This window comes from Phalacrocorax aristotelis, chromosome 3 (assembly GCF_949628215.1).
Source record: "Phalacrocorax aristotelis chromosome 3, bGulAri2.1, whole genome shotgun sequence".
Taxonomy (NCBI): Eukaryota; Metazoa; Chordata; class Aves; order Suliformes; family Phalacrocoracidae; genus Phalacrocorax; species Phalacrocorax aristotelis.
The window spans coordinates 69,772,613-69,791,899 of NC_134278.1; the positions used below are offsets into that span (position 1 = coordinate 69,772,613).

Below are 19,287 nucleotides of genomic sequence, written 5' to 3' on the forward strand. Positions count from 1 at the left end.
TGCAAATATCTTCACTTTTAATGAGCTCTTTGGATTAGATTTCTGAATCTTTACACTGTATGTTGGGAGATTTTTGGAAGCAAAAAAGCAGCTGTTTTTTCTTGAGGTGTAGAATGAAGAGATACTAGTTTTAAGCCATCTTAGAAAAAAAAATCTGAACAAAAAACCTCCAGCTGCCCCCCCCCCCAACCCAAAAGAACAAAAAGAATACAGTCTTTTAGCGTTGTGCCTTTGATAATTTCACTGGTAGTAATGTTCTGCCAGCACATTTACAGTGCAACAAAATATAACATCATAACATAAAATAGACCATGCATACATGATACATGAAGTCTTATTCTTTGTGGCTAATGTTTGTCAGAAGTACCACATCTATGCACCACCTCATAAGATTTCAGTTTTCTAAAGGTTTCAACTTAAATTTAGTGCTGTTCGTTAGGAAATTTGGGAATCCAAATGATTCTTTAGGATGCATTTTTTTGTTAAAAGGAAGGGAGCAAGAATGGGTGACTCTGGCAGTACCTTGTGTTAACTCTAGTGTTTCTGTAGGTATGCAGTAATTGGCTTTTGAGCAGGTATTCAGTCTGTTTTTGTTCATACTCCCTGCCGCTTCCCCCCCCCCGCTGGTTTTCAGTTGGATCAGCCAGCAGATCCAGCTCATCACACTGTGGCACCTGAACTTGGCTGTGAAGGGGAAGGTAATGCTGCCCCTGGGCAGTAGCAGAGCTCTGGATCAGCTCAAGTCAGCTCTGACAACTGCTGTGGTCTTTTGACTTTGGTTAGGCACACCTTTTATTTTATGTTGGCTGCCTGACCTTGAGCAATTATTTGGTCAGTGTACTTTTTCCCATTAAGTGTAATGGAGTTTGGAAAGAGCATGCTCTTGTGCGCATGTGCGTTCTTGTGCACGTGTGCGTGCTGTCGCTCACTCCAGCCCTGCGTGTGACTCCCCAGGTTAATGAGTAGCAACCTGGGAATGTTTGACATAAGGTGCTCTTGACCGCTGGCTTCTGCCTATGTTTTAATGAAAGCAGCTTTGATGTTTTAAATGGGGAGTGATAGGAAAATGTAATGTGTTCTCTGGTTCAAGACCAACATCTCAAACCTTTTGGTTGCTTAAATAATAATCTGTTAAATGTTGTAGCCTCAGTCGTGTAGAAATATTTCAAAAAACCCTGCTGATCTTTACACTTCAACTGTGTGTTGCTGCGAAGGCTTTGTGCTGCCATGCTATCAACATTCCTATCTGTCCTGAATTGGGGCTATAGCTCCATGACAAGTTAAATTAATCAAAGTCACCTGCTGCCTCCACCCCCTCCTGGCCCCTGGTTAGTGAGCTTTTGTGCTTGTACTCACCTGACCCTGAGGTGAGCTACTTCAGGGAGCTAAACCAGCTGAGAGCACACTACAGTAAGAGAGTGAGTAAATTTTTGGGTTTTTTTTGAATGGTTTAGTTCCCCAAACCAGCCCTCCCAACAGACTGGACAATGCAAGTGAAAGAGCAGGAAAATATCAGAAATACGTGGTTATGTGTGAGGTGGTCAGGATAGTGACAACTTGGATAGAAACACTGCTATATCTGGTGAAGGGGTATAATGTTTTCTGTGTATTAAATAAAACAGGTGAGGAGACTGGTTTGCCCCTGCAGTAGAGGTAGTTTTTGTTGTGATGACCCTTTGTTTTGGGGAAGTTCGTCCCTCATGGCTGATCTGTAGTTGGAGAATTGGGTTGCTTGTACTGAAGAGCTGTGTGCTCCCTGTTGTGCTGGATAGGCATAGCGCTTAGCCAGGACTTTTCCTAGAGCACAAACTGCTGTGTTAGATATCTCAGGTGGCCTCTGTAGAGCCTCTGGGGGAAGTTTTAGGAAGGCTTAGTGCAGTGACTGGAGAGCTTGGCTGTGATGTGCTCTTGACAGGCTGTTGGAGACACCCAACAGTCATAAGCTGGAGCCCCTATATCTCCAGAAGCAACAGCTGTGTTGCTGAAGTTCACCTCAAAATGGAGAACTACTTGAGGGAATTATTCAAAAAATAGCTGAAATTTACAGGTCATACTGGACTGACTTGCTGTGGAAATAAAGTGAAAGAGGTGTGGTAAGGAGTATGTGAATGTTTTGGGGCCAAAGCCAAAATCTTACCTGGTATATCAACATGTGTGCTCTTAAATGCTGGGGCCATCTTTAATTGCAGACACCTTCAGGTGGTAGGCACAATTTCTGCACCTGAATGACAGAAAGACCTGGAGATACTTAAATATATCAAGACTCTCTTGAGTTCTGACCAGAGTGATTAGGTGGTTATACCACTGTACAGAAAAAAATCTTTTGTATTTTCTGCCCCTTTATGGAAGGAGGGGGGATGAGCATCCTCTAATTCCCCTGTTGAAGGGGCAGATTTCTGGCACATGGCGACTTTCAAATTCTTGGGGTCACAGGAACTTACCCCACATCCAGACCGGTTGGTGAAAACATATTACTCCAAAAATAGACTAATAATGCAGTGTTCTATGAGGAGGAGAAAACTAACTGCAAGAAACACATCTAAATGATGTTCTTAGTTGGGTTTTATTTGTTTTGGTGGAACTTTTTTTGTTGAAAGGTGATAAGGTCACACATGACAGTGTGCAAGTACTTTAACATTGTTTAGTAATCCAAATCTTTCCCTCTCTGTGATCCTGGAAAATTTGAGGATATCCTTTGCTGTTGCAACAGTGGCATTTTTTTTAAATTGGATATATCCTCTCAACCCCTACTCCTGGCTGCACTTTAAGGGTACTTCCTTGCCAAGAGCCCTTAGGGGGAAGAGGGAGGCACTTGTGTAACTTAGACCCACTGGGATCTTATCCATAGGAGGTGGTAGGTATTTTAAAGGTAGCTGAGTAGCTGAAACCTCTGGAGGTTACACTGGAGGGTTTATTTGGGGCAAAGGTTCTGTTTCATCTTCTGTAAATTACTTAATCTAAGATATTCCAGCCTGTTTTCTGGATGCTTGACTGTGGAGGAAATGGAGCCACAAGCCAGCAGTGTGCCCTGGCAGCAAAGAAGCCGGGAGCATCCTGGGCTGCATTAATGGAGCATGGCCAGGAGAGAGAGGGAGGTGATTGTTGCCCTTTACTCATCACTCATTAGACTACACATGCCCCCTGACCCCAAGTATGGGAAAGATGTGGACAAACCAGAACAAGCTCTCTGGAGGGTTACCAGGGCTGGAGTACTCACCCGTGAGGAGAGACTGAGGGATTGGGACTTCCTCAGCTGGTGGAAGAGACATCTTCAGAGAGACCTAACAGCAGATCCACAGCACCTACTGTGGGGGGAACACAGTTGGCAGGGTGACGGAGCTGGGCTGTTCACGGTGGTACATGGCGGAAGGGTGAGGGACTCTGGGCAGAAGCTGAAACTAGTGTTTCAGGCTAGGTAAAAGGAAACATTTTCTCACCCTAAGGCCAGTCACATGGTGGATCAGGTTGCCCAGAAAGGTTGTGCAGTCTCTGTCCTTGGAGGTTTTCAAGACCTGACTGGATAAAGCCCCAGATAAGCTGGTTTGAGCTCACAGCTGAGCCTGCTGTGAGCAGGAGGTAGGACTGAGAGCTGCCCTCCAGCCTGGGTGATGCTGTGATCCTGAGCAGATATACTGGGAACTCCTGGAAACTTGGAACTGAATGAAGCTAAGATTTGCTTTGGTTGCTTTAATTTTTTTGAGGGGGAGAGAAGAAAGAGTAGATAGCATAGCTGACTAAACTATTGAACTTGGGAGGTTGGTAGCAAGAATCCGTAGCAGCAAAAGAATTGAGAAAGGCAGGGTTTCTATTTAATGTTTTGGGGTTGGTTGGTTTGTTTTTAAATTAAGAAAAGTAGGAATTTTGACTCTCAAAGAGCTAAACATTGCCTGGGCCTTAACTTTCAGAAGATAACCGCAGAGGTTTTGCAAGGTGGGATAACTCAAAACCAAAGATACTCAGCAACATATCGTTACATAATTCATACATTTACACACTGACAGCAAAAAGAAGAAAATCTTGATTACAAAATCGAGTTGCCTTTGAACAGATAGTATAGCATTTCTGACATGTTTGGAATGAGATGATTGATGTATTGCTTAAAACAAGTGAGTTTTAATCTTGCAGAGCGTGGTTTAGTTGTATTTGAATTTATAAAGTTGAAGTTGCAGGCAGAACTTACAGATTTTTTTTTTAGGTTTCAAAAATTTTTATAAAGATGCTGTTGAATGAAAAATATGATGTCTAAGAATGGTTTTAGTTACTATGAATAGTGTTAATGCAGTCCTCAAACTTGCAAATAGTTGCACTGCTGTAATCAAGGAGCACAGTTACTGAAAACTTGTGATCCAAATATTTATTCCAGCTTTTGACTGTGAAATTACATTTGCTTCCTGTTGATGGTTTTTATCTCTTGCCAGAATAAATTTATCTTTAGTTGTGAATGAAACATTACTTCGGTGTTTATGTACCACAGTATGGAAAACACTTTGAGAAAAAATGACATTTGCTTTCCTTTAACAAAAAGAAAACCAACACAATTCCGTTACTCCAATTACATTTTAAAGGTAAATGACATCTGATAGGATGTTGGGACTTTATTCTGATTGGAAAGTGTCCTCAAAGCTCATTAATGTCAGAAACTGAGGGTGTTTGGTGCCCACAAGGGTGTTCTTTAGTAGCTGTAGTGTAGAGCAAATCTTAGAAGGCATTTTTGCGAAAAAAACAGAACTGGGCAAATCCTGAGCCCTTTCATCCTGTATGAGTTATTTGTTATACCGTAAGTTACTAAGAAGATTATCAAGTTTAATAATATTCCTTGCAGAACTATGGCCTTGAAACTGACAACATGAAGAACCTGGTTCTCAAACTGCGAGCATCATCCAACAATCTGCAAAATTACATCAGCAGCCGTAGGAAAAGTTCAAATTATGATGGAAATACCTCTCGCAAGCCCCCCAATGAATTCCTTACTTCTGTGGTAGAGCTTATTGGTGCTGCTAAAGCCTTGCTTGCATGGTTGGACAGGTAAGAATAAAATGTTTATCTTTTAATTTACTGCTATAATGAATTGCTTCTCTTTGTAGGGTAATTTCTAGATGCTTGGGTATAAAGATCATCTTGACCTCATTCACACCTTTTTTGATATTGCCAGAAGGCTTCTAGTAGACAAATTTAATCTAGGGTATCTACTCTTGCACTTCCACTCTTGCTAAAACTAGTGAAACTGTTAACATTGCGCCCAAACTGGTATTTATAAAAGTAGGAGTCTTTCCGTTCAGGTCAGTTTCTCATACATGTGACTTCTTTTTCTCCCCTTCCCACCTTCTAAATTACTTGTCATTAGCAGGTCCCTTTCTAAAATAATTCTTAAAGTTCTGCTGAAATTGTGGCTTTAGCTCTGCAAATTGAAAACTGAGCAGCGGGACAGAGTCTCCTTTTGCCTGTTTTGGTTTTTGTGGTGTGTGTGTTTTTTTTTTTTCTTTAAAATTCTTTTGCCGGGGAAAAAAAAAAGCCAGAGTTGTTTTGTGACAGCTGCAGCGGAAGCAAACAGGCAACAGAGCCGGTCCGGTGCTGGCAGGGATTCTGTCCGTGATAACAGATGAACGTAAATTCTCAAGCCCCTTGCCAGCTTTCCTGAGGAGGAAGGTTAGGAGGAGAGCTGCATTGGGAGCAGCAGCAAGGAGTGCTTTTATCCTCCAATATCCCTGCTCTCCAGCAAGGAGTTCATTCTGTGTCCAGGCAGTTATGTTAACAGCTTGTGCCTCTCACCTGGTCGTCTCCTCTCGCCCTGTTGCTGGCAGCTTTCCCTAAACTACTTCTGCAGCTCACCATCAGCAAGATGTCTGGCATGTCTGTTTCCAGACTTGCTGGGGTTGCTTTTCAACCCCTCTTCTAGCTCTTCCAGCTGTCTGGAAGGTCTAAGGTGAGACTCTATAGGGTCTAAAGCTGCCCTACCTGTAATGATCCTCCTTTAAGATTGACTTTCACAGCACCTCTGTGTGTAGAATGTGAAAATTCATTTTTTATTTTTAGATGTTTTTTGTTTTATCTCCAGTCTGAGTTTAGTGATCAAAGACATGGAAGTTAGAAATCTATGCATGGGCAAACCCAAGGGTGTGATGTTTACAACACAGTCGAGCATGCATCTGAGAGAACTGTAGTTTGGAAAATTGTCTGTTTCTTCTGGTTTTGTGCTCTGAACTTGCTTACTGTAGGGCTAGACATCCACCCTTTTTGGTGCAAGGACAGCAGGACTTTGCAGTCAGGAATACTTACATTGTAAAACTGTATCCTCACGCTCCTCACTGATAAGGTAGGATGGGAGAATACTGGTGCCTTTGATCTAAGGGGTATTTTCTCTTGTTGCAGGACCCCATTTACAGGTATTGCTGACTTTTCATCAATGAAGAACAGAATCATTCAGCTCTGCTTGGATCTCACTACTACTGTTCAGAAGGTCAGCTGATTTCTTTTCCTCTTTGCTTTCCAAAAGGGAAGGAATTAGGGGTGTTTGGGGAAGTAATGTGCTTGTGTGCAGAGTGCTAATTGGAAGGCAGATCTGGAAATGAAAGCTTACTTAAAACTTTGAAGGTCCGTGATGGTTGGTTTTAGTTGTATATTTTTTCTGAGTTGGTTCTGCCCCTCCCCCCGCCCCCCCCCATCTTAGTTTCCAATTTTACTATTGCTGGCTCTATCTTAAGTGACTGTGGTTTAAAGGCTCCTTGTATTTTTCTTCAGCCTTAATGAAAAGAAGGTAAGTTTTAAAAATAGTTGGTCTGCATTTGCTTTGGCCATCAGATGGGAAATACTGCATGTAGTGGAAGGAGCTGCCACCTTTACAATACAAATCCTACTAGTCAGGCTGCTTCTGCCAGTGGTGTGAGACCACAGTGTTCTGTTTCAAAACTTTCCATTTATCAGCTGTGTGACGAGCGCTCGTATTGGTAATAGCTAAAAGGACATATAGCAACTGTGGCAACCTTGGCAAATGATATCACTGAATAACACAAACGACTGCTCTCTGAATAGTACCGCCTGTCTTCAAAACTGTTCAGACAGCGTGCCGCTGCTTTGGCTGCGAAGCACTGTGTGCGCGCTGCAGTGCCTGCCAAACTTGCTCGTAGCTGTTAGTCTGTGGCCGTACGTTGTTTGAACTCTGAAGGACCATGCTTTGTGACATGAGTAATTCTCTACCCATTTTGAGGGGATGATGTCAAAGGACAGAAAAATCCTGAGATTTGCAAAGCTATGATGACACCCAATTGTATCACTTGGGTCACTGTGAAAGGATAGTGTCTATATATTGTAAGTTCAAAGGTGCGCAGGTTTGGCTTGCTGCTGAATGTCCTTCTTGTCTGGGCACTGCATGTGCAACTGCAGAAAGTCAGTGATTTACAGCTACAGATTTGCAGATTATGAAGTAGAACAGTAAGCGTTTCTAGAAGCAGATGGTGTTCACCCAAGAGTGCTACAGGAACTGAGATATGAGATTGCTGAACTGTATTAATAAAACTACTAAAAATGGTGCCTAATCTGTCAGTTAAATCAGCCTTTGATGGCAGGGGAATGGAAGCTGGTGAATACAACCCTAGCCATGTAAAAAGCATCAGAGTACTTCTCTGCCAATTTGATACAAGCTATAATAAAGAATGGGACTGGCGCATATGAGAAAAAGCATTAATGGGGGAAGAATCAACACTACGTTGTACTGGGGCACTGCAGATACATTAGAACAGTCTGAAGGAGTCCACTGATGTGGAAAAAGAGAGATACAATTGAAAGATCTATAATTAAGATTTTTAGATTCAAAAGTACTTCTTATTAGGGAATAGAGTGTAGGAATAAAAGGTCAGTTCTTATAGTGGACCAGAGACCAGTGTGGCTCTTGTGGAGCCAGTGCCACTCTGCATAATCATGAACGATATGTAAAAGTGGGTGAATAATAAAGCAAGGTAGGAATGCAGTAAGATTCTAGTTGACTTTAATGACAGCTATATAAATACAAAGGACGGATTTTATTCCACTGTTTCTTAGAGTTTTATGGTAAACTTTAAGGTTAAATAATCAGTGCAAATGAAGAGGAGCAGAAGGACTTAGCCATATTGAGCAACTAGGCTGCATGATGATAGGTGACATTAATTTTTAATTCACGCAGGTGTATTTAGCAGAGAAAAGTTAATCCTGATGCACAACGATGGATTTGTAGTAGTGTCTTGAAGCTTTTAACAGAATGTAGAAACTGTGACCTCGGTCCTTGGTGGTCATTACAGCAGCAAACAGGGTGTTAAGACTTTCTGTGAAAACAGAAGAGAACATAGCTAAGCTGTTTTATATATCCCTGGTGTGTCTGTCTCTGGAGGACTGTTTTGTTTTGGGTGGGTGATTTTTTTTCTTTTTTAATTTCTGTATTTAAAAGCACAGAACAGAGGTAGGAAAGAAGTGTTGAGGATGATCAGAAATATCGAACTGCTTCAATTTGCAGCCCCTGGACGCATCTCTCTGGTATTGTATGGTAGTTATGCAGGTTGAGATATCAAGAGCAAATATCTCGGAATTTAAGCTTGTTTAAATGCTTGGGGTTTGGGGGTTTTCTCCTTATAAATATTGTAAAACTGTTTCATTATTTACTTGCTCTTTTAACTTTTTAATCTGAGACTCTAATACCATTCTCTAGTTCAGCCCTTCTTGCAGAAAGCAATGACAACTTCTGTAGTTTGTTACATGAACTTGCTTCAGTTTGAAGACTATTGTACCTGGGCTGTGTAAATAATACTTTGTGTGCAGTCCTCTGGCCCTCCGGAGTGTCATCGATAGCATATTTTTAAAAAGATAACTTCTCATTCTATCTTTAACAGTATGTTTTAGATCCACTTTGCCGCCTGGGACAGAAGAGCACCTGGGTCGGGGTTTATCAGTGTAAGGCAAGCTTGTGTACCCAGCTTTCTGAGAGTCTAGTTTTATTGTGTAGGGTTCTGCTTTTCTGGAAGAGTCTGCTGCTGTAATTGAATCTCATGTTCTCTTAGTTTTCAAGGTTTATTATTGCTTTCTACCAGGGCCAGAAAATAGCTGTTTAACAGTACATTTGAGGCCTACTGGGTGAAACTAATCTGATTAATACCTGCAGCATGAATAACTCTCAGTTTGAGGTTAAAGTGGCAGTTTCTCAAAGTTCTCAAAGATTAAGTGTTTACATGTTTATTGGTTAATGTAGGGTTTTGTTCCTGTTTTTGTTTTTAGGACTGCACTGTGGCTGACATGGAAGATAAAGTTCAGACTGTAGTAAGTACACGTTTCTGTTGAAACTGAGCTGCATGCACTTATTTCGGTGGCTTCTATGCTGACTGTACTGACAGCAGCTTTCCAATCCCACATGTAGAAGTGTATCATGCAAGTAAACATTGTTACGGGCCATTTTCTGAATGCTCTTTACTGTAGAGGAAATCAATGAAATTTGAACAGATGGGAAGTGTGTATAATAGCATGGAGTTAAGTATTCCTTAAAGTTTAATTGCACAGCTATTTTTTCAAGAGAATTGAGACCTCAGATTTTCAAGGGAGGAGTATTGCTGTAGAATGATAGTAGGCTAAATAAATCAATTATGCCTGTGATGTGCATTTAGTGCCTTAATAAGCGGACAGTATGCCTTATTAAGCTGCATCATGTAAAAAGAACTGCCCTGCCACGGAACTGAAGTTCTGTCTCTGGTTCTACTTGAGCCTGAGTTTTAGGGTTGTTTGAAAAGCAGCCTTGTGACCAAACAAGGAGCGTAATGGAATGCTTTTTATATTTTGTAACAGTTAATCATAGCTTCCTGCTTTTGACATGAACCAGGCTGTGCTCTTTGATAAGGTCTTCCGCTAGCTCATAGATGCTTAGGAATTTAGGAGTACAATAACTAAAAATAATTTTGTCCATAAATAATGAGACCACGTAAAAGGGAGGTTTTTTTGCATCTTTCTTTTTCCATTTGTGCACACCCACTATGGAAGTAGATATTGTTGTTTGGAGTTCCCTTGTTTGAGCAGTTCCTCGCATTCACACTTACGCATTGTTTTGATTTATTTTATTGCTGCTCTATAAATCTGATGCAAAACAAAACAAAAACTCTTGGAACTATTGTTTCCAGGGACCATTGTAATCCAAACCAATGTCTTCCTATGACACAGCTCCTCCTGTCCTGAAATTATATATGTCTACATTGACTAAAGTATTCAAACCCCTTGCGAAAGGTGGCTTACCCTGCTGGTTCCCAAACTGTGTGTTACTGTTGTACTCTGTACTAATCCTCCCTCCCCTCTCCTTTCAGCTATTGTAACCTACTTTGAGTTTCATCATTGCTTCAATTAATGTCAAGACCCAAAAGGCACCTGCGGCATTAATGAAATTTGTGAAAGTCGGGAGGGTACAGATTTTTGGACTATGATTTTTTTCCCCCCAATTAATTAGCCATTCTGCTAGTTAAAAGTTCTACCAGACAAGCCGTTCTGCCTCTGACTTTACTGACACACATGCAAGGTCAGAATTCGCCTTTAGTTATAATGTTGGCTTAGGATCAGTTATGGTGTGGTCAAAAGGAAATATGAACCTTGCCTGTGTAAGCATTCCAGAAGAGGTCACTTTAGAGGCACAGTGGAGAGAAGTAATGCTGAAATGGTAAAGTGCTAAATGTCCTACTGTTTAGCTTTGTGCAGATAAGTCAGTGGCCAGCACCTCACTTTTTCTGACACGTGACCAACTTTATTCTCGTAGCGGAAGTAAAGACCAATGTGAAAAATTGTCAACTCTTCCCACAAAGAATCATCAAAATGTTTCAATATTTTATTGTATTATATTTTGGTTAAAGCAAACAAACCCCAAACCCATTTTTTTGGCTATATTTTGTGTCTTTATTTTTTTAAACAGAGGATGCATTGCCATCTATTAGTGATGATGAGGTGGCACTAATGGAAACAGGTTGTTTGTACTAGTTTACAGTAAGAAGATGAACGTGCTGTAGAATAGATCTGTACAAATAAATCTTCTGTTTCGGTGATTCATAACTACACATTATTAGTGGACCAAGGTTTAGAACTCATTTCCTTTCTGTTTTTGAAAACTGGATGAGGAAGAGGCCAGGAAAGAGATTTTGTAACTGTTTTTTGTATGTTCTCGTTGCAGGCCAAGACGTTAAATGGCATTTGTGATAAAGCAATCCGATCAACTACAGATCCATTGATGAGTCAGTGTGCGTGTCTGGAGGAGGTTCATTTAACGAACATTAAACCTGGAGAAGGCCTGGTAAGAACTGATTCTGGAGTGTCCTGATGTCCCCAGTGTTTAACAGGTAGTCTTGTGAGCCATGGCATGTGTGTATATAGCAAGATATTTCAAAACAAGTAATATCCTATGGGGAACAGAAAGAGGCATGGGGAGGAACTCTGAAGGTTAATTGTCAGGCAGTGTGCTGGAGTGACTGCCAGAGATGGGTATGCATGTTAATACATTGATCCCTAATATAACTTCTGATGGTAAACTACTGCAGATTTGCGTCTTAACCAGCATATTGGGGAATCTACAGATGCTGTGAAATCAATTGTTTTGTTTTTGCACGTTACCTTAACCAGATGTCTGTCTAGGTGGGGCTGGGGGAGGGAAAAGGTGGTAAGAAATGATTGTGTTTTGAAAGATGGGTTTTTACGTGTGCTTAAATCAAGATCGAGAAAAATATGAGGGTTTTTGAGTTTTGCTGTTAGCATGTTAGCAGGAATATGAGAAGTCTTTTTAAACGTTCAGTGGCTGTGCAATGTTACAGAATGTAGTTTGTTCACTAGATGCTACTTATGAGAAACTGAAGTTGAAATCTTGGTGGATTTTCTGGCTGGGGAACAGACATGTTAGAATGAGTTGGAGGAAATTTAAATTCCTAAGTGCATTTGTATTCCCCACTCCGGCGCCGAAGGCGGAAGAGATGAACGCTTATAGAGGAAGCTTTACAGTCTTACCATGCTATATAGCTTTACCTAGGCCACTGCATTTGACTGAATCGGTCGTGCATTCTTGAAACTATGGGGACCTCTTTGTTAATGCACAAGCTACAACGAAGCAGAGTCAGCCATGCTTGGACTAAGTAAGAAATGAAAGGGGTAGGTGCACACAATTGGATACCAACAGGCAAACCGGGAAGGGAATTGGCTGGGGAGGAAGGGGCAAAAAAAAAAATCTTATATTTTCCTTTAATTCTAAGCAAGTGTAGTAATTTCAGGCAGATAAGGTGCCTACGACTCCTGAATAACATGTAGTTCTATACAGCTCAGTGTGAGTGCTTCTAACAACAGATGTAGGTAGGAAAGGTAGAGATGTATTTGTTCATAAATGATGAAAACTATGTACTGGTCACCTCTTATGGGGAAGTCTATGCAATTATTAGTTAATAGCCTGTTGGTGATTTTTAATTTCATGTTCATATGGTTAACAACCACTTAATCTGAGTTTGTCCCTGCATTCACACTCAGCATTAACATATACAGCCACAAACACTTAGTTATGCTAGAGCTTTAATCGCTTATGTCAGCAGTCTGTTTATTGACTTTCCAAGAGAAATTATAAAAGAACATGTAAGCAATATTTGTAGCCCACCTGTGTAAGTGTGCTTTGTATAGAGCGAGCTGGTGGTCATCCAGTAAAACCTCTAACTCTCTAGGCAGACCGGACAGTTAAGGAAATAATTTTGTTCAAGGCCAAAGACTGACAAGGCAGCAGAACTAGCAGTGTTTGGTATCACCAACCAGACAGTGTTTCTAAATTGAATTCCATATATTAGCTGTTTTAAGCTGTTTTAAATATTATAATTAATTACAGCAAAAGTGATCTGTGAAGAGGTTTAGAATGTTGTAATATTGGACCACACACTTTTCTAGGGAAAATATGTGAATTTTTAAGTGTTTTTAATAATATTTTGAGTCTGTTGCCAGCAGTTGTTTAGTCAGATAAGGTCTGTGGGTTTTTTTGCCTTTAAACTTGTTTTTCATTTTCTATTTACATTTAGGGAATGTATATCAAATCAACTTATGATGGATTGCATGTAATTACTGGAACTACAGAAAATGTAAGTGAAGTAAATGTAGATTAACTCAGGCTATCTGACAGTAGCTTTGATTGAATTGGTTTGATTTTTTTTTTACTACTTTTTCCTGTTTTACATATGACTTTCATGATATTACTGCCTTATGTACCATGTGATGCATCATTGTGTTTATCCACAATTTGTAAATATTTTGTCTGCATGTTTCACTGTTAGTCTAATTAAACCAGTTTCTGCAAGTACTTGAGTTAGTTCAAATGGTTGGCATTAAAATAAATGCTTTAATAAGTTACTGTATCTGCTGTTCTGAGTGCTTATGGTATCTTGCTTAACAAAGTCTTGAATGTATTTGCTCTCTGCTGGCAAAGGCCATCTTGCCTAATGGGAACATTTATGTGGTAGTGTACTAAACTCAGTAAAGAGCAATGAAATCAATGAGCTGTCCAGTGACAAAATTACTTTGCAGACTATGAAAGAGTAAGACTTCAAGAGCGGTCTGCTGGAAAGAAATGGTCAGCATGATAGGCAACTATTTTTTTGTTGCAGATAGTTGCTTGTTTTATTCTTGCGCTGTGAGTTCTCTATAGCTGAGACTTTATTGAAGGCTTCTGGGCAGTTGTTGCAGTGGACCTCTGGCCAGCAGGTGAGGCTGGCGGGTGATGCTGTGGCGTTGTCAGACATGCTGCTGCTGTACAGGAGCAGTGGCTGAAAGAAAAGAGTGGAGGAACTTGGCCTTTGCAGTGATGCCTTTTTGTGTGTGTGTGTGTGTGTGTGTGTGTGTATATATACTCTTGACAAGTCCAGGGGCCACAGAGGAGTAGGTGGAAATCTGTGCTTGCAGTTCAGAATGAAAACTGAAAACTTTTATTGCTTTTTTCCTATTGCCCTGGCATAACTCTAGAGGATCTGCAACAGAGACCAAGCCCACTTTGACAGCAATTTCAGCATCCGATAAATGTGAAAGAATGTAATGTTGACTGCTGGCAAGCTGCCTGTGCATATAGATCTCATTCTGGAGGCCAGGAGTGGGGCTGTATTGCTTCTATATATTTGAGCGTTGACCTAAATGTCTGCTTTTCTATGAACACCAGTTCTTCCTCCAGGGAAGCTCGCTCTTTCTTTTGGAACAGCAAAGCTTGACAAGTGACTGAGAGATCTGTAAACAACTGATGTCTTTCTGGTGGTGTGGAATCATTTAGATGACCCAGGCTGGGTCTTAGCTCAATTTTCTTGCTTTGTTTGGAATGGTATTTTAGTAGCTATCCCCAGCAGCCAGTGTGTTGGAATGCAGTGGAACTGCACCCCAAAATTAACAGTACTGTACATTGGAAGGACTGGGAAGGTCCATACACTTGATACCAGTCAGCCAAGAGGATTCCTGAATTGTGCCATTCTACTTGTGATTTCTTGTGTCACGTTGGCCTAGATCTAAACCTTGCTCTTTCCTCTGTTCTCACAATGGGATTGCAGTGTCTGCTGTGCTAGCTGGCCCTTGCTGTAGGCGCCTTCTGTGCGAGGGTCCCCCGCCCTCCCTCTAACGTGCTGTTGATCGCCCAAAGGACAGCTTGAAACAAGCTTTGTTTTTCACAAACTTGACTTTGGCCCAGCATTTTTCATGATCTTGGTTGACTCGTATATATGTATCCTTCCACAGAGGCATTTCCTCTCAGAGGAAGTGAGAAGACAATGAAGAAATGGGGTTACTCATGATAGCTGGAGCCTCCCACAAATTCCCCCATATTTCTTCCCTTGTTGCACTGTTTATTCCTACAGTTCCTTCTGATAAAAGTTACTTGAGCTCTGAAGGCAGGATCACGAGGAGAAGGGAGTCCTTAATCCAAGTGCTTAGTTCTGAAGTCACTAGGAAGAGCTGGCCTGCTGCCAGGTGGTTACTCATAGGGTGGGGGGAATGTGAGGAGAAGTTGTCCTGTGACTGGGGTACACTATACCAAGGTAGTATGCCTGTGTGCTTTAGGTGTTGTCAAGGCTGGTCAGAGTTGGTGTGTTATAGCAATGAGACCATTTTTAGTAAATGTAACAGTAGCTGGTGTGTGGCACCAGCTGTAGATAAATCTAAATAAATATTGACGCATTGAGCTGTTCCTCGCTAATGGTTCCTAGGGCTTGATTTTATTCCAAGACAATTGTATCTTAAGATGTATTATTATTAGATAGGCGTCGTGGTTCAGCCCCAGTCGGCCACTAAACTCCACGTAGCCGCTTGCTCACTCCCCCACCCCTGTGGGATGGGAGAGAGAATCAGAAGAGCAAAAGCAAAAAAAAAACAAAACTTGTGGGCTGAGGTAAAAACAGTTTAATAATTAAAATAAAAAAATTATAATAATTATTATAATAATAACACCAATGCTGCTGGTCCCCGAGCTGCGATTGCTGCCTCCCTCCCCCAGCCAGCCCCTCCCAGGTAACATGCTGGTCATGATGTTACGTGATATGGAATATCCCTTTGGCCAGTTTGAATCAGCTCTCTTAGCTGTGCCCCCTCCCCTCCCGGCTTCTTGTGCACCTGGCGGAGCATGGGAAGCTAGAAATGTGCTTGACTAGTGTAAGTGCTACCCAGCAACAACTAAAACATTGGTGTGTTATCAACATTATTTTCATACTAAGTCCAAAACACAGCACTATGCCAGCTGCAGTGAAGAAAATTAACTCTATCCCAGCTAAAACCATGACAATAAGTATTTAAAAACATGTCTGTGCACACTTGATGTGTGCATAGACAGGTATTTTTCATCTGTTGACCTTGATCTTGAAATTACCAGTTAGGTAATTTCCCATTAAAGTTGGTAGCTCTTATTTACGTTGGGAAGCAAAACAGGAAAGTGCAGTGGATCTATTTTGTGGGTTGGAGAGTATTTGGTCCTTTTCTCTGTACATTCAAAATCATTACGTATTTTTTGTTACTAATCAGTATACATTTATTTGAAAGCTAAGGATAACATATCGCTGTGTTAGGGCAGAAGTCTTCTCTTCAGTCCCCTCCCTCTGCTGTCTGAAACTACCGTACAAACTGGAGGGAAAAGGATGGTTGAGACTGTCCCATGACTTAAGTACAATTTGGCCCATGATAGATGTAGGCTATGCCTTCTCCCTTTCCTTGTAGTTCCCCCAGTATAAAAAATAACTCATACGTTGAATTTATTTGCATATCTCAAGTAGTTAACATGTAATGTGTGATCTAGCAATGCGAAAACTTTCAGCAGCGCTCTTTGTTATAGGTACAACCTTTGACTTAGCTTGGTGGGGGTTGTTACGGGAGGGAAGAAAACCTGCTGAAGCACATACCTCTCTGTTTTTCTCTTTATAGTCCCCTGCTGATCGATCTCAGAAGATTCATGCTGGTGATGAAGTGATCCAGGTGAATCGGCAAACTGTGGTTAGTAACAAACATCCTTACCAACCTTCCCTTATACTTGCTCTGCAAAGCTCGCTCCCTGCAGGTTCTGAATGGGTGGGTTTAAGAGGTGGTTCTGGTGTTTTCCTGTTAAAATCTTCGAGGCTTTTTAACACATTGCTTTCAATACAAGTTTTATTCATTGCAGTATTTTGATAAATGTGCAATATTTCATGTTTAAATGCTATATGCATCATGTTAAAATACTTCATGTTGTCTTTAAGGCTGTTGCAACAATGCATTGTTACAATCTATTGAAATGCAGATAAAAACTGCTTTAACAAAAAATCCCAAGCATTTGTCAAATTGTTTTCATCTGGGAACTTAGATAAAATTATTGCACTTTTGCTTAGCACAGGTCAACAATGCCTTTCAATGTGAGAAAGAAACATGGCAAAAATAGTTCACTGTGAATCCCTGTGTTACTCAATTTGAGCACATCCATACATTCTTCTAGGACTGGAGCTGAGGTATAAAGAGCATTGCTTGATATCTCAGTGTTTAATTTACAGCTGTCGTGGTTCAGCCTCAGTAGAGAATTTTCTTTGAAACAAAGCAAAGAACAACCTTACGAAAAAAGGAGCTTTCCAATTCTTTTTCTTCATTCTGGCTTTTTTGGATCTCTTTTCTCTCTTCAGGGTCATGTTAAAACAGATAGTTTGACGTGGGTTTAGGTTTTTATTTTGTTCGCTTTCAGAAAAGCAATACTATATAGAAGATGTCTTTATTATCTTCCAGGTTGGATGGCAACTGAAAAATCTGGTGGCAAAGTTGCGAGAGAATCCAGCTGGAGTTAGGCTGCTGCTTAAGAAACGTCCTAGCGGCTCTTTCCATTTCACACCTGCTCCGCTAAAGAACTTGCGCTGGAAACCACCCTTGGTGCAGGTGAGAGGCTGCTAGCTCAACTGTAATGCCAGGATGGGAATGCCTTTGTTGCAGCTTTGAAAAAGGGAAATACCAGAAATGCTCCCAGGTACTCGTGCTTAAGTATAGGTCAAGGAAAGTTAGGTGAAATGGCTGTCCTTCTGGTTCCTAGATACAAGGGAAAATATTCTTGCCTTTCTCTCTTCCCCTCCCCCTTCTTTTTCCCCCCAGATAACGTCCTCTTGCTACAAAAGGGGCTAGGTGTGTTTGAGCATTTTAATCAGTCTGTGTGCCACTGGGAGAACTTATCTGAGGCGAAATTACTGAAACCGCTGATACGTATGGAATTCATCAGCACGGAGTAATAAATGCTTCCTCTGTTTAGCAGAGTAATATTTTTTTGCTGAAACAACCAAGATTATTCTGTCTTTGTCCTCTTTTTAGTCTGGTGAAGGGTGGGAAAGAGTGAGTGTTTTTCAAGAAGTTATTTAAACTACTTGTTTAAATAATGTTTGGTTGTCGGGGAGTTCACAGATTGGGTAATAAGCAGACAGCGAAAGTGATGTTAATAAATCTTAAATAACCATTTTGAGGAATGGCGTGTTGTATTAGAAAGCTTAAGGGCTCAATGCTTACAGGAGGAAATAACTTAATTGAATCTAAACTGATTACCTGAGATGAAGAAAACCAGGGAGAGTTCCCATTCCTACTCCTTTTCTGACACAGGTCTCCCTACAGCTGTGAGGATAATTTATCAACCTGTGAAATGCCAGTGGCTATTGCAAGTGTCGATGCTGGCAGATTTCCCTCAAACTGGGTAGTCATGTTGATACACACTTGACTCCTTTCTCATCATTCCTTTCACCAATGCCTGTGCCTGGCTTTTGTGGCGTTGTCTGTCATTTAATCAGAGCCAAAGGGGGGAAAAACACCACCCTGTGAGTTTTCCATGGTTACCCAGAGCAAGGACTGTGTTACTGGTGTGAAGAGCTGAAGTGGGCTGGGATATCGGCTGTGACAAGCAGCATTTCTGTGGGCAAATGAGTGATTGGAGAAGCCTGTTGACAGTTCTGGGCTCCAATGTACTGGCTGGTAGAAGGCAGATGCTTATGGAGGGGTGCAAGTGTTGCAGAATGTATCTGTTTCTACAAATTGCATTCTTTTAATGGATCTAAAAATAAAAGAAGGGGGTTGTATCTGTTGCTTTTTCTGACTATGGAATTTGCAGGAAAAATAGAACTGGAAAGAGCAAAATATTCTTAAGCAATGTATTACCTGTGATAGGATTTCTGTAGGAGGGACTGCAAAGCTAGCCAAAACTGGGGGTGGAGGAAAATGTAAATGCTAAGAGTTTTAAATGTGTTTATTAAGCATAGAAATAATAGTTCACGGGGGGATGAAATGGTACTTTTGAATTATCTTTTTGTGAACGATAAATCAATGCTCAGATGTTTGATAGCTGTCTAACATTTCAGACCAGTCCTCCGCCAACTTCAACACAGTCGCCAGAAAGCACCATGGATACCTCACTGAAAAAAGAGAAGCCAGCCATTTTGGATCTGTACATACCACCTCCACCAGCTGTTCCATATTCTCCTCGGTATGCAAATAAACATGCAGTACTGAACAAAAAACTCTATTACACTTGTTTCTGAGCTGGCTTGCTATTAGAGCTCTATGAAGACTAGCTTGAAGAAACTTCCGATCTCACAGACTTTATTCTAGTTGCTTAAATGCATAGGTTTTCTTAAGCTTATGCTTAAATGCAGAAACTACCAGGATAGTAATAGATTTTATTATTGGAACATTATTGTCTGCCGCATAGATCAGAGTTGTTCCCAAAACATGAACAGATGTCATCCCTGGTTTTGTTGTGGGGTTATGTTTTTTTATTTTGTTTAAATTTGACTACACATAACAAAAAGTCATTTTTGCCTGTAACTTTTCCCG

General features: G+C 40.9%; 1 protein-coding gene across 2 annotated transcripts in view; it reads left to right on the top strand.

Annotated features, from left to right (window-relative positions):
• The window catches only part of CNKSR3 (CNKSR family member 3), a 64,662-nt gene that overhangs the window by 35,926 nt on the left and 9,449 nt on the right, over positions 1-19,287 (top strand). Inside the window, exons 1-9 of one of the 2 annotated variants that reach the window (XM_075087897.1) lie at positions 1,397-1,418; positions 4,823-5,025; positions 6,370-6,457; positions 9,238-9,279; positions 11,159-11,278; positions 13,026-13,085; positions 16,387-16,455; positions 17,212-17,358; positions 18,813-18,937. In XM_075087897.1, coding sequence (XP_074943998.1) covers positions 4,847-5,025; positions 6,370-6,457; positions 9,238-9,279; positions 11,159-11,278; positions 13,026-13,085; positions 16,387-16,455; positions 17,212-17,358; positions 18,813-18,937 — 830 coding nt within the window. In that variant the 5' untranslated portion in view covers positions 1,397-1,418; positions 4,823-4,846. Of the gene's footprint in view, positions 1-1,396; positions 1,419-4,822; positions 5,026-6,369; positions 6,458-9,237; positions 9,280-11,158; positions 11,279-13,025; positions 13,086-16,386; positions 16,456-17,211; positions 17,359-18,812; positions 18,938-19,287 lie in introns of those variants that run through there. The other variant, XM_075087896.1, reaches the window with a different exon arrangement.